A 16,345-nucleotide genomic window follows, 5' to 3' on the forward strand; every position below is an offset into this window, starting at 1 on the left:
CTAAACTCTAAAAAGTCATCTGGACTTTGTTACACTTTGAGATATTTATATATATATAATATATATATATATATATATATATATATACACAATAATATATAATATACATTTTACTTTAAATAAAAGTAAGAGTCCAAGATTTACATAGCTGGGCATAGACAGATGTAGAACGTCTTCTAAACGTTGATTAATAGAATATTCCATTCATTAGTTAGGTTTCTGTAAAATTTTTGACTTATAAAGGAATTGTTGTCTAAGTTATTGTAATTAGTGCTTTTTATACTGTAACTCTATGAATCACACATTTGCCACTGTGACATAACTGGAATAAAGTTACATAATTGTGGGATTTGTTACACATAAGAAAACGCTTCTCTGTAAAAACCCTAAGGCTAGAAATGCCTTAATTTATGTTTTGGACATTTATGTAAGAACCCTGGGCCACTATGGCCCTAAAGAAATGAAAGTCTGTGCCTCTTAATGGGGCCGATTCACTAAAGGTCGATAACACTTATCACATGCATTTTTCTGTTAAAAAGCATGTGATAATGAATTCACGATTCATCAAAGTCATTTTGCATGCGTTAAGATGCATATCGCATGCGCAAAAAAATGCACTACATTATTTACCTCACATTGTAGTAATTCTTGCATAGAAATAATACTAACGTATGATTCACAAACACATATCAAGTGTTAAACGCCCTAATATCGCATTAGTCTGTGCGAAGACTAATGGGGTAGGCAGTACTTAAAGAAAATTGTGGTTCCTGAGCTTTTGGAAACACAACATGGAGTTTGCAGTGGGATTTTTTTCAAGTATGTGTTGGCCCTGGAGTGATGCATCCTCCAGTTTTCAGGGAAATGGTAATTTTCATAACAGTAGTTTTCCCGAAAGTAATGCTTACGTGCGGAAAATAACTCAAGAAAAACGCTCATCGCGAGTTAAATAACGCAAAGAACATGGCTTCTTAATTATGACACATGTCCTTTTAGTGAAGCGTTAAAGGGGACATATACCATCATTTTTCAGAGTGCTTTAATGGATGTTTTTTAATGTAAAATAGAAGGAAGTGGCTTTTTTTTGGTACATTTCAAGTGAAACTTTCATAAAATTGGCCAAAAACTGCTCTTGTTATGCTCCTATCCTGGACTTCCGGTTTAAGACTCTGTACAGTTTGCTAAAGAGCCGCCGGCTCTCACAGCTTCATTACTGAGGACTTGGGCTGTGAAGGGAGGGAGGTGCTTCTAGTGACGTCAGTTTGGCCGTTTGCAATCACCACGTACTTGCACATAGATCCGCACCGTTAATCAGCCACCTGCCAGCTACCTGCCCACCGCTGTGCCGTACCCTGCTCCCCCCTGAGAGACATTCCATCCTTCCCCCCCCTCCACCCTGAGAGCCGTTCCACCCTTCTCCCCCGTGAGAGCTGCTCTGTCTGCTTCCCCTGAGAGCCGTTCGTAACTTCTGACAGCTGCCCCTGTGCTTCTTATAAGGAATGTTCGGCTCTGTGCTCCTTTCAGATAAAGAAGCACAGAGCCGAAAGTTCCTTATAAGAAGCACAGGGGCAGCTGTCAGAAGTTACGAACGGCTCTCAGGGGAAGCAGACATGCAGCTCTCACGGGGGAGAAGGAGGCTCTCGGGGGAAACAAAACAGAAAGATTCTGGGGGGGAGAAGGACAAAACGGCTGTCAGGGAAATGAGGACACAATCAGCTGAGGGGGATGCAGGCAGGGGGACAAACTTCTTTTATTTATGTAAAAAAAGGTTCATAGTTTGCAGGGAGTTTTATGCACAATTTATTGCCATCAGCTGTGATATAAAGGGCCCTCCAGCAGGCCCCCATGAATAAACCTCTTTCCTATAAAGAAAGTTTTTATTTACCAGCTGGAGTGCCATCCAACTTTCATGCTTTTGTGTTATTCTCATTGAAAAAAGGCCCGTCCTAACTGTCAGTGAAGCAAAACTAATACAGGGGCAGGACTTTCTGACTGTCACTCAGAAGTATGATCACTTCCTGAGGCAGCATGAGGACACGCCTAGTCCTCATTTCAGCTTAGACGCAGAGGAGAAAGGATCTCTCTTCAGCTTTAGTATAATTACATTTTTAACAGGTAAAATGTTTTTAAAACCTTGTTTTATAGATGCACTATACATTTTAGAGAAAGGGGAATATATTACCAAAAAATGAGTATGATGCAATATGTCAACTTTAAGTTGCAAAAAATAAGAAGTGATAAAATTTTTAATGCATGCTAAAAATAGCAATCGTTTTATCGACCTTTAGTGAATCAGCCCCTATATGTCCATGTAGCTTTCTATACATCTTCTTGCTGAGGCACAGTACATTCTCAGTTTGCCCTTGGCCGCTGTCAGTTACCTAAGCTTAGGGACTGAATTACTATTTACAGAGCAGAAAGCAAACTATCATTTGTCTAAGTACCATCTAATCAAATAAGCAAAAGGTCAATATTTGATTCAGTATTTCAATGAAAGAGACAAGATTGCTGAACTTAAGCCGATCAGTTTAAAATCAGTTCAATATAAATGTACAATGCTCTATTCTTCAGCGCTGATGTAAAATTTTAGTGTTTGTGCTATAAGTTTTAGGGTAAGGACACATGAAGCTACTAGTAGCAGCTACTTTTTAACGGCTAATAAACACCAGAAAATCCCCTGCCATAGCCAATACTGAGAATTGCCTCTTCTAAAATAATCTTTTTAAAGATTCGCTAGTTTTACACCTAAGTGAAATGTGATAGATTCGCTCATCACTATATATATTTTATAATACAGGAGCCATGAATATCCTGTAAATGATGTCTTTATCACGATATAGTGATGTGATCAGTTATAATCGGTGATTAGTGATGTTATTTCCGTCATGACTTACTAAAACTTTCTTATTGATAAATAATAACAAAGTTATATGTCTGTTTTAATGTCTGTTTAGGAATATTGTGGTTCTTCTTGGGAATATGCCCAAGAAGGGTGCCGGAGCCCTTACCAAACTAAGTTTTGAGTTTATAGGGTTTTTTAGTTGGCACTTTTGTTTAGATGACGTTTATGTTGTTTGATTGTCTTTATAATTTATTGACTATTTATTGGTCTTCATTTTTTAATTTATGTAGTGCTGCCATATTCTGTAGCATTATACAAAGTGTATATAACATTCACATCAATGAATAAAAATACATGTACCTATCTGGTGTCTGCTAGCAATAGATATGGTTCCTGGTTCCATTTCAGCATTATTTAACCATGCTAGACTTTACATTTATTTTTCATTCTGGTATTTAAAAATCCCAAAATGCTATTTCACCAAATATACCTTTGCCCTTTTTATTTAATCTGGAGCTATTTATAATTTACTATCTGCAAACTTACATACATACATACATACATACATACACATACTGCAAATTGCTTTTAAAATATTTGTGTATTTGAAAAAAAAAGAATTTAGCTGATCCTAACAAATAACTAAATGTTTCGATTTTTTACAATAGTTCTGGAAGCTGATGACAAGCGGTCAGAAAGTCTTTTGTGTGCACTTGTGATATTCACTTACACCAAATACATTAATCATTTCTTCTGACCTTTTCACTACTGCAGAAATTTTAATAAAGATTATCATCTAGAAATATATGTTGCATACCCTTTTCATGGTAGAAGGCACCCTGACTTACTTGTAGACACATATTCCTTTCTGAAATTAAAATGTTAGAGACACATTTTCCTGTAGAATGAAATATATACATTGCTCAATGCGTTACTTGGACAGCAAAAACAGTTGACTTTTTCAGTAGAATAATTTTATGTATTTCCCTTTAGGAAAAATAAGTACGCCATCAAGGTTACATTTTTTACGGCTCCTGAGGCACTTTCTTTCTCTTTTAGACAAGAAATACTATGTTAAACAAAGCAAGCCTTGAAGCAACTCTTTATTTGAGTCATACCTATAAGAATAATAGCATTCATTTGTCATAGATGGAAAACACTTAGATGCAAAACAGGAAACACTACTGACAAGGATTCTGGCTAAGTACATATATGTATGGCAACATTTTGCTGTCCTCAAAGAAAGGTTTTATTTATACTGTGAGAGTAGCTTGCCAAGGACTACAATATATATATATAGTGTCAGACTGAGATGGCAGGTGCCCACCAGAAAACTCTGAACAATGGTCCCCTCTCAAAACCTCAAATTCCTCCTCTCCTCCCTCAAACTCTTTATTCTCCTAGTTTCTTTTCTCTGCATACTGTACTCTATTCTTCCATCCATCAAGCTTCCATGTTTCCATACAGAAATATGGACATGACCATGAATAGGCTCTCTTCACCTCTTGTATCAGTTATTGATTGCTTTATATGTTACTCTGTATGTCCAATGTATGAAACCCACTTATTGTACAGCGCTGCAGAATATGTTGGCGCTTTATAAATAAATGTTAATTAAACTATGCAAATCTATGGATGACTTTCATTCTGAAAATAAAGCATTCTGTATTAAACAAATACAGTGTATGAGAATATCTGGTATAAGCAAAACCATTTTTTTCTTTACAATTCCTTAGACATAGACATATTACAATTCCTTCTATTTTCTTTCTATTTTCATTTATTCATGGAATACCACATATAAATTAAAGGGGACCTGTCACCCTAAGAAATAATTCTAAATTTTTAGTTAGTCAAGCATAATAAATTTTACGTACGCTATATAAATTATTTAAATTTTGTTTCCTTCAGTCTTAGAATGAGAACTACACCACAGGGGCATGCGCAGTTCGGGGGGGTGCGATGCCGTGGGTCATTGCCCCTGCCGCTTGTCATTAGCGGCGGGGGCAATGGCAAAGTAGGGGAACTAGTGGTAGGTAGCAGAGGCTTCTGCCTGGCGCCCCCTAATCATTGCGCCCTAGGCAGCTGCCTCTTCTGCCTACGCCTAGTTCCGGCCCTGCTACACCAAGCAGGCAGCTGCCATTTTGTTAGTAAGGAAAACTTTGCATCATGCCAAAATCTTGTTTATGTTCCAGAATGGTGGACCTCCTGCCCATGCACTGGCTACACAATAAGATGGTGAAGGAGGGGGAAAGTGAGGAGGGCAGGGACATCTATAAAGCACTGCATGTAGAGTGAAAGTAATCATCTGCCCTGCCTCTATGCCTTAGGCAGGCAATATATGATTGACAGCTGGGATTTTTAAATGCCTTTATAAATGGGTATGGATCTGTTAATAAAAAAAATAATCTGGATTTCATGTTTTAATTTAACCAAGACTTTTATTATATAGCTTATTATGTCTTGATGACAGGTCCCCTTTAAAATCAGGTCAGTGATGCAGAAAAAGAGAAGGTAAAAACCACATGTGAAGTTATCACACTTTTCTGAAAGATGTTTAACATTTACAGTAGTGTGTCTCTAACTATAAAATTTGAGCAAATAATAAAAAAGCTCATTTGTTCAGTAAAATAATTCTAATGTAAAGAAACTTGCCTCTGTATCTCATATGTTCCCTTTTTAAAAACACTGACCTAGTTATCAAAATCACAGCAACAACAATGATTGTGTGATAATATTAACATGCCTGATAATATGACAGCATGCTTGGATTTCCTATCTTCAAGATACTGCAGATTCAGGACCAGCAGCAGCACTGCTGAACTTCTCTCATGGTTAGCGATGCAGCTCCTGCTGGTTGCAGAGTTTTGGGCCATCCTCTCTGTAGGTACAGGCAGTGTAGTACTCAGTGGAGAGGTTGATTTACTAACTTTTGTGACTGAGGGTAAAAAAACTTTTTCTTTAGTAAATTGTAAATATTCAAGGTTTCAGAAAATATTCTCAAGTATATTCACGTTGGCATTTTTTCTTGAATCATGAAAAAAACATCAGTTTTGGTAAATCAGTTTGGCCAAACCTGAGATACAATCCTTAATCAATCTTCCCTTAAGTCTCTTTTCGACAACTTATTTTCAGACAATTTCCATGTCTCACAAACAACTTGAATCCACATCATGAAAAGGATCAGTAAATTATTTGTAAACTAATAATTGAGTAATGTATATTTAAGAAGTTTTACATGATTTGTTCTACTAAACAAGGAAGCAAATGTACAATTGTTAAATTGCTTTATTTTCTGCCTTTATTTAAACAGCTGAGTCCAGTTTTTAAGGACACTGTGCTGAAAGGAACATTTAATGCTACCCTACCCAACCCATTACTGAAAGAAATGGACGACACCAATCTGAAGGTCCAAGCGGAAACACAGTCCTGTGTTCTGAGTGTCTGAATGGCTTATATAATAAAACACAGGTGACTGGTGGTAGAAAGGGTTTAAAGGGCTTCACAATGTTTTTCTGTAATTATCTGTGCTAAATTAATTTTTGATGAATAAAATATGTTTTACATGTGGAGCAGAATGTTTAATTACAATAAAACAAATTCTAATATATTTCTTATGTATTATTGTTATTATGTTTGGTGTCCATTTCAGAAAATGCATCTTGACTGGGGTGCATATTGTTGGCTATATATGGCAGACTCATGCCTATTACAAATTTAGATTACTTAGCAGTTTTAAATGGACAATTTTTTTAAACATTACACACATAAATTTCCCTTAAAAAATGTTACATAAGGTGAAGATACTGCTTTGTTTACAATTTCATTTTCACAAGATTTTCAGGCAATTCCTTTAGCAAAATTGTACATTTAGGGCAAATCTTTATGCTCCACTCTTTATAACAAACATAAGCATGTAGGATTATCTTTAGAAAGTTGGGTACCTAAAGAGGTTGCTGATCAAAGAGAACCATAGAGAAGATCAGCATAATGTTCTAATTGGAAGGTGGGCATAAGGAACTTAATATGGCATTTTGTCTTGAAGTAATAAATAGAAAAATATAAAATACCATGTCATTTAAAAATACATTTTATACTTTGCAATGATCAGTTACCACATGATATGAAGGATATGTTGCTTTGCTTGAAAGCATCTTGTAGCTTATAGCTTAAAATACCTAAGTATTGCATTGTACTGTTTGCATATAAAACTGAAAATAAAGAATGTAAAAAATAAATAAATACCTAAGTATTCCTGAAAAATATTTTTTTTGTAAATATATCCCTTATGCTAATCATACAGAAAGATAACCATGTCAATTCTAAGCTCTTCTAAACTCTTCACATTTAGTATTTTTTTGCTTAAACTCACCTTAATTATTTACCTACATGTAAAAAAGAAAAAATCAGCCCAAAGGCTGAACAATAATCCATGCTTTAAAGTTGTCCATAACAAATGACCATCTTTGATCTTGTTGGGCCTTTTTTTCATGCCAATGAGTCAGTCTAACAGGAAAGTCCAAAAGTATCCCAAACACAAAAGTTCAAAAAAATCACATTTTATTCAAAAATCATTATTAAAAGCATACAAACCAATCAAAATGCCAGCATTTTGAGGGGTTTGTATGCTTCAGCAGATCTTCACTGGCGAAGAATTGTATTGGTCTTGGAGTGGTATGGAAGGACAGAACATAACTAATTCTTTATAGATCTTTAGATAATATAGAAGGAAAGTCATTTTGGCATTTTACTGCCAATAGATTCACCCATTAGTGCCACCTAGAACAATATATTTATTCTGCAGAAAGCATTACCATACCTAAGTAAGGAGACCTAGAAGCTGTCTCTGTTTGTTTAAGATTGCAGCTGCCATTTTAGCTTGGTCTTCATAGCTTCCTGCTGTAGCTCTAGCCTTTATAGCTCAGATCACACATTCCTGAGGGTGGGGGGAGTGAGTTTTATTAATTCTTATGGGAGGGGGGAGCAGGAGAGGGTAGAGAGGAGAGAGCTGCACAGACTCTGGCCCCAGGAATGAAGGATACCCTAAGAACATGTTTACAAGAAATCCTGTGTTTCTTTTGATAGAGGACTCTGCAGCTTTTCTGTGAGTGCTTGTGGCTGTATTTACATAGACCTTTCTGATAAAGCTTACTTAGCTTTTACCATTCCTTCTGATTTAAATTACTAAATGGCTATTTCCATTTGTTTGTAAATCCATAGTAAGCAAAAGCCCCAGGTTACATTTTGGACATAATCATGCAAATCTAAGAAATAAGTGCAAAAGTAACACACATTTTTTTTCAACTATGATACTGTATACTAAATTAATTACAACGTAACATTAATAACTGCTTCTTCCTTTTTTTACATTGGCAGTGTCTGCTCAAATCAGTCAAATCTATTCTGCTGAACTGGCATATTTCATAAAGCCAAAAGGCTTTGGTAAATGTTCTAACTCATTAAAGCACTTAATACATGTAATAAAATGCAACCACTGGGAATCCATAATGATCCCACTGTTCAAATTCTCATTAATCTAAGTTAAAATTATGACTGGCTGTTTATGTTATGTGTGTTCTACTGTACAGATTCACATTAGATAAATACATACAACACACATTCTTTTTGTATATAGAAACAAAATTGAAAATATTCGTACCCCATGACATGTAATGTTCTATGTCAGAATCTGTCTAACAACTTATCCTATTGTTGAAGCAGCAAAGGCTAAAACACAGTTCCTATCATGATCAGTCCTTGGTGGGAAGGATGTAGATAGATAAAGGAAATGTTTAATGCTTTACTCGTTTAATCAATGATGATACATCCACCTTGTAAAAGTAATTTGCTGAGATCTTTACATCCATTAAGAATAACAACTTCTCTGTGGACTCACAGTCTCCTTATATGAAATGTTTATAGACATGTTCGCTGACTGATGTGTTCCTATAAGTAAAGTTCCCTGTGCTCCATTTATTTTCACAATATTATATTCAGACATCATGGAGCTTCTTCTTTGCAATCCATATGAACAAGAACCGCCTACCAATAATATGTTTGCAAGACTGGCTGTTATTGAATTTAAACATAGACAAAGACTACATCACTGTTATTAGTCCTAGGTTGTGTAAAATCTACATTCTTGTGCAGTGCCAGGAAAATCAGACATTTTTACGATTCTTTAATAAATAGAGTCTTTAGGTTACTTACAAGTTAGTTTATTTATTTATTATTAGCCTGATAATCACCATGTACTTTACTAATATCAAGTTATTATTGCAGTAACCACAGACACTTGTGGCTATTCATATTATTGTGATTCACAACTTTCTACCACCAATAACACACAGGCATTCATATAGGTGGACTAGGGCATGGTTTAATCATAACATTTACACCCACTGAAAAGTATGCAAGAAAGCAACAACCTAATACTTACCTCATTGTCTTTTATAGGTTTAAAGTACAGATGGTGCATTTTTTCATTTGAACTATATATACTGGTGCTGTAAATGTCAATGCACTAACAAAGTTTTAAATTCCCAACTTAAACTCATGAAATTACTATTAAACATATATTGAAAATATATTAGATTTTATTAATTAGAGACTTTTTCATGTATACACAGCTATACAATATCAACATTAAAAAATGTTTCTAGGTACTTTATAAATATGATACACTAAAAATATATTAGGAGCAATCCAAAAGAACAAGCACTTACCATTTTATAGGTTAATACATTGCTGTTCAACTATGGTACTGAGGGACAGAATTTTTCTGACCTACATGATGAAGGGCCAATAATGGAAGCCAATTTGACCACTCCCTTTTTAAACCATGCCTACTTCAAACCACACCCATGTTATCACAAACACTTTTCAGATCATGCCCACATAAAGAAACAAATAATGGGTGCTTACTGCAGGGATATCCCCCTTCACTCATATGTGATAGAAGTTTATTAAGTCATGTTATGACCCTTAAATAAATATGCATCCCCCGTGGATAGCACAGAAACCCCCAGCATATAACTGCACATCTTAGAGACCTCTAACAACTATTCTCAAATGCTACCAAACTCCCAGAACAACCCCCTGCCAGGTTCACCTCCTACAGGCAGCACAGGCAGAGTATGGCACAAACAGGCAGGGTAGGGCAGTAAGTGTAAAGCACTCAGGCAGCATAGGCCAGGCAGAGTATTTACATTACATTACATTAACATTTATTTATAAAGCGCCAACATATTCCGCAGCGCTGTACAATAAGTGGGTTACATACATTGGACATAAGTGGGTTACATACATTGGACAGAGCATGGCACACACAGGCAGCATAGGGCAGGCAGAGTATGGCACACACAGGCAGCATAGGGCAGGCAGAGTATGGCACACACAGGCAGCATAGGGCAGGCAAAGTATGGCACACACAGGCAGCATAGGGCAGGCAAAGTATGGCACACACAGGCAGGGTATGGCAGTAAGTGTAAAGCACTCAGGCAGAGTATGGCACACACAGGCAGGGTAGGGCAGGCAGAGTATGGCACACACAGGCAGGATAGGGCCACTCCAACATGAAAAATTTGTACTGTACTGTGTACAGTAACACAGTACTGGAACTGCTCCATTTGTCTGTCCTTGGTGTGAACAGTTTAACAATGTGGGCAATTACTGTCTGAGTATTATGACTTACAGGTGTGAACAATGCAGGACATTAAATGTGTGATCAATGCAGGGTCTTACTGGTGCGAACAATACAGAGGATTACAGACTAAATATAAAGTGTAAACAATGCAGGGGGGGCGGTTAATCTCATACTCATACCATTTAAAGCTTACAAAGATAAGCAGTCACAGCAGTCAGACAGATGGGGAGGGGCACATAAGGGGGCCTGGTCACCAGTTGGACAGCACTGGGTTAATACATTTACTAAGGAACATTATATTGACCTACTGCAATTGGGTAGAACTTCCCTTGTAGGGTAAAACAATGATAGTTGAAACTCCAAAAGGGGTAGCCCTGGGCTAAATTAACATAGGAGATGTAAAAACAGCTCCAGGTTCGTTTGTCAAAATATTTGCCTTAACTAAAAACCAGACAAGTCCCAGACACAAATTTGCATAGGTATGGGCTAAACTTGTGACTATGGAAACAATTTGCTTTTAGCATGCCGGTATGTGAGTCCGTATATAAAGTGTTCCTGTATCAATGTGAGAAAATGATCATAGTTTTAACAAAGGGATGTCTTGGGATGACAGTATCCTTTTTAAAATGTAAGTCCCTTATGCGAGAACAATTAACAAGTGTCCAAGCAACATCAAAATCACCTGGTAGATAAATGTTTATGCTGTAATTATAATGTAATTATACTGTATACTGTAATTATATGGTACAGTCTAACAGTAATTTATGTTTAAGTATGAATAAAATTACATTAAATGTTACATATTGTCTTCACTGTCCTTTGTGGGTATTTAAACTTAAATGAAATTTGTGATATGCTGCCTCAATTCAGCATCTCAACATTATCATTCATAATATATAGTAATGTCATATTTTGACCTGTAACCCTGTGTGCTTTCTTTTTCCTCTTCCTGTGTTTTTCCTATGAAAAGTTCCTGTTTCAGACATGTTATGCTGATGTTGTTTATTGCAAGTTCTATAAAGAAAAGTTCTTTAATAAAGAAGCTGCTAACTGATAACTGATACAAGAGGATGGAACTTACAATCTACAAGGAAAATAATGATTATTCTAAAGACTGCTGATGTCCAGTGCAACACGCAGGCTTCCCAGCTAGAAGGGAGTCTTTGCACAATGTTACAATCCTATTTCCCAACTAAAGTAAATTTTTTTGCGTAGTGGAGCCAAATGGCCTCATATATACTGTATCAGCCAGTATACAGGTATAAGGATATACAGAATGCTCGGGACCTGGGGTTTCCTGGATAAGGAATGTTTCCATAATTTGGATCTCCATACCTTAAAGGACAATGAAAGGTTAATATAAATTAAAAGTAAGTCTAAAGGCATTCTTTTTAAGTACTTACTGCATATCTAAATTCCCAGATCCCTGCTTGCTTCTCTGAGATATGGTGCTGGCTAGGGATGTAGCGAACCTCAAAAAAAAAGTTTGCGAACTTACGCCAAAAAGTGCGAATATTCGCGAACTTTGCAAACCCCATAGACTTCAATGGGAAGGCGAACTTTAAAACCTAGAAAAGCCATTTCTTGCCAGAAAACTGATTTTAAAGTTGTTTAAAGGGTGCCACGACCTGGACAGTGGCATGCAGGAGGGGGTTCAAGGGCAAAAATTTCTCTGAAAAATACTTTGTTGACACAGCGTTGCGTAAAATCGCAAAGGCAGCTGGCAGACCTAGCGGAAATACGCTGCGTTTTTTGCTATTTCGCACTATTAGCACCATAGAAACGGGATTTGCTGAAAAACGCCATGTGTGACTTGTGCGGCGTTTTTAGGCCGAGAAAAAACGCAGCGGAAAACCGCCATGCGAACCCAAATTGCGAACATACGCGAAAAGTTCAAGAACTTCCGAACTCGCGAACACCCGATGTTCGCGCGAATTAGTTCGCCGGCAAACAGTTCGCTACATCTCTAGTGCTGGCAGCCTACAGCAGTATGAAGACTACAGTGACATCACTGAAATCTCTCTTCCCTTCCTGTAGGTGCCAGCGGCAGCCTTCCTATTCTCTGAGCATGTGTGTAACTTGATCCTGTCTCCTGTTCTGAGCTACACATGCCCACCAGCCAATCAGAAGCGGATCTGGCAGAGGGGAGGGAGAGGAGGGAATGAAACACATGTGCAGTATGAAGCAAGGAGGGAAAGGAAGGGAGAATATCTTTTTAGAGATGGCTGCCTGTTCTAGAAAATGTGAAGTAAGTGTGACTGAGTAAATATTTGATTAGGTGAGCCAAAAGTGTGGCGTTTTTACTAAACAATAGGACGACTATTGGGCAGTATGCTTTTTAAATTTTGACTTGCATTCTCCTTTAAGTCTACTAAAAAATCATTTAAACAGTAAAAAAAATAAGATTGTTTTGTCTCCAATAAGGATTAGTTATATCAGTAGGGAATAATTACAGGGTACTCTTTTATTATTACAGAGAAAAATGAAATTTTTATATTTATTAAACAAAAACAAAAAAAACACAAAAAACTGTTTAAGAAAAAAGCTTGTGAGGTCATGTAGAAGTCAATGGGAGCTGTCCTGCCAAAATTTGAACTACAGGTATGGGATCCATTATCCGGAAACCCTTTATCCAGAAAGCTCCAAATTACGGAAAGCCCGTCTCCCATAGACTCATTTTAATCAAATGTTTCAGAATTTGAAAACTGATTTCCTTTTTCTCTGTAATAATAAAACAGAACCTTGTAACTGACCCAAACTAAGATATAATTAATCCTTTTTGGATGCAAAACCATCCTATTAAGTTAAATTAATGTTACTGATTTTTAGTAGACTTAAGGTATGGAGATCCAAATTACAGAAAGACCCCTTATCCTGAAAAGCCTTGGTCCCGAGCATTCTGGATAATGGGTTCTATACCTGTATTTAGTAAATTCAAGTTCTTGATTTACCCATTTGAGTTGACCCATTAAAATAACATGAAAGTAATGAATCGGAATTTTTTTGTTACAAATTAGTTTTTTTTTCATAAATAAGACAATATTTGAGTTTTATAAAATACAAAAATCGCACAAATATAAACTTTGATAAATGAGCCCCTAAGTGTTTATTTGGAGATCAAAAGATACTATACAAAGGGCCACATAGGATAATACATTTAAACATTTTTTGCTCCTTAGATGATGTAGATTAAAAGTAATTAGAGATGTAGCGAACTGTTCGCCGGCGAACTAATTCGCCGCGGTTTTTTTTGGCGCCGCGTTTTTCCGCCTTGGTTTTTCCGCCGCGTTTTTTCGCTTCGTTTTATCGCCTATGCATATACTGTACATAGGAATAGCTTGCGTTTTTTTTTGGCGGTTTTTTTTTGGCGTTTTTTTTTTTGGTGTTTTTTTTACAAAGTATTTTTCAGAGAAGTTTTTGCCCTTGATCCCCCTCCTGCATGCCACTGTCCAGGTCGTGGCACCCTTTAAACAACTTTAAAATCAGTTTTCTGGCCAGAAATGGCTTTTCTAGGTTTTAAAGTTCGCCTTCCCATTGAAGTCTATGGGGTTCGCAAAGTTCGCGAATATTCGCGAGTTTTGGCGAAAGTCCGCGAACGGGTTCGCGAACATTTTCGGCGATGTTCGCTACATCACTAAAAGTAATTACTTATAAAAGTCAGGCAAACATGCTACTATGCTTTATGACAATTTGACAGTTTAAAGTAATGTTTAATTAGACTGTATTGTATTTTGTGATATTTTACATTTTAATTCTGTGGCTGCTCCCACACACATTAAGAAATATACCTTAAAAATAAAGAAATCTCTTTGCTCAGACAACCTATGCTAATACTGTATGTACTACTGAAATGTGAACATACTGTCTACTTGTTTAGGGTGTATTTTCAAATATAATTTCTTCCATTCAATGCTTAAAAAGTATATTTTGACAGAGCACAGTTGTGGAACTTGGCAACCAGTAGGGCATTCAGTAGGAAATGTACCAATATGGTTGCATCTTATTCATTCAGCTTCCTTCATATAATAATAGAGCTTTTGTTATACTGCTACAGAAAGCATTGTCGTACATAGTAATGCAGGCAAGGGCTGACATTAATAAAACATTCATATCAAACCTAGACATGGTGATGAACAATTCTGGAACCTAGGGACTAGAAGCAGCTGTATTCTTCCATGTGGTCTGAAGGGCACAGTAGGACAATAAGTGACTAAGTTATCATTCATTGTCTGTCTCTTTCTTTCTGCTTATACACAAGAGGGAAAAGTGTTAATTCACAGACGAGGACGGTTGCCCACCTGTGTTTTCTAACCTCATTCCCAGAATTCTTTCACAAAGCAGCCCTGGAATCCAGCATGTTTTGCTCTGTTGGATAGTACATTTATCACAAAGTGATGTTGCAATATATGAATTATGAACTTACAATACTAAAAACATCCTTAAATCCTTTGTTAGTGATGGGGAGTGACTGCTGTCCTTGAATCCAGAAGCACTTTAGCTTTTATTGTCTATTGACTTTTTTTTAAGTACATTGTGACATAGTAAGAAATCTCTTTCTGAATTGCCACTTTTAATATCCCATTTTACAATAGGGATGCCCTCTGTGCATACATTGTGATTTATGCTCCTTCTCATCCTTGATGATTATTACACCAAATGGATCATGGTTGGTATTTCCAGCAGTGTCCTGTACATTGTTATAAATCTTGTGTCCAGGGAGAAAATTAGCCAAATCCTCACATTGATCTTGTGCGGTAAATTGCAACTGCAGGAGCTCTGTCGATAAACAATGAGGGTAGTGCAAATAACTTATCAGTTTACTTTTAATCAATGCAGCTCCTTGCAGTTTATTGCACTAACAATGGGCCTAAATCACAGGGCACTGTTGTTTTCCAAACCTTTTAATCTAATTAGAAAATCTTCTGTTTTACTGGTAATAAACATTCAGTAAACTGTCTGCACCTAATTGAGCTGTAGTAATTTATATGGACTCCCCACTGTTTTTTCTCTTAGACAGGCTGTTTTATGTCTTTAACTAATGAAATCTAAGAAATCACCCAGTAGATCTGATCAGAGTTTGCCAGTGAATAAATCTTCATTACAATTCATTACACAACATTCTGCTGCTCTTCTACATTTGTTTGCTTCCTGTTCATTGGCAGATTTTAGTCGTTTATCATGGAACGCCCATAAAAGATGAATTTATTTGATTTTATGGAGCCTGTGATTCTGAAACTGTGCCACTGTGCATGTTGCTAGGAAACAAGGGACCTTGCAACCTATGCTCGCTGTTGCCATTGAAGACTTTTTGTGTGGTCAACTGATGTTCAGATGATGGTTTTATTAATAGATTTTATTCACTGCAGAGATGTTCTGCAGCGCTATTAAATAGGATAAATGCTCACAGCATGACAAAATTTATAAATGGAAAACATTCAAAGAAAATATGGGTAGTGATACCAATTAGCTATGGTAGGTCATAGCATTTAATTGTAACAACTCAGACCTAAATCGAAACCCGGAAGAGAATGAAGTACTGTGGGGAATACATCTGGAGAAAGTTGGTGTAAACAGAATACCAGGCAATATAACACCCTTCTGTATATTATAGGACTATTTGACTCCCTAGTAATAAGTGATAGGAATTACAAAGTAACTACTGATTTGTGGTGGGTTCCTTAAAACTTCACAGATGCCAGCTAATGATAAAGAAGCATAATCATAAGTGATTTCCACATGTCAATCTGTGGCCCTTTCATGCCTTCATACATCTTGCCAGGCTATTAGGAAATCTAATGTTTTGGGCCACATTTATTAAACGTTGAGTTTAATTTTTTGCCAAGATTTCATAAAATTAC

The 16,345-nt window shown here is 36.5% G+C and overlaps 1 protein-coding gene across 2 annotated transcripts in view; it reads left to right on the top strand.

Moving 5' to 3' along the window:
• stpg2 (sperm-tail PG-rich repeat containing 2) overlaps window positions 1-7,229 on the top strand; it is a 288,336-nt gene extending 281,107 nt beyond the window's left edge. The window contains exon 14 of one of the 2 annotated variants that reach the window (XM_031903151.1): window positions 6,156-7,229. In XM_031903151.1, coding sequence (XP_031759011.1) covers window positions 6,156-6,290 — 135 coding nt within the window. In that variant the 3' untranslated portion in view covers window positions 6,291-7,229. The remainder of the gene's footprint in view (window positions 1-6,155) is intronic. The other variant, XM_002936738.5, reaches the window with a different exon arrangement.
• Window positions 7,230-16,345: the final 9,116 nt, after the last annotated feature.

Source organism: Xenopus tropicalis, chromosome 1 (assembly GCF_000004195.4).
Source record: "Xenopus tropicalis strain Nigerian chromosome 1, UCB_Xtro_10.0, whole genome shotgun sequence".
NCBI classification, from domain to species: Eukaryota; Metazoa; Chordata; class Amphibia; order Anura; family Pipidae; genus Xenopus; species Xenopus tropicalis.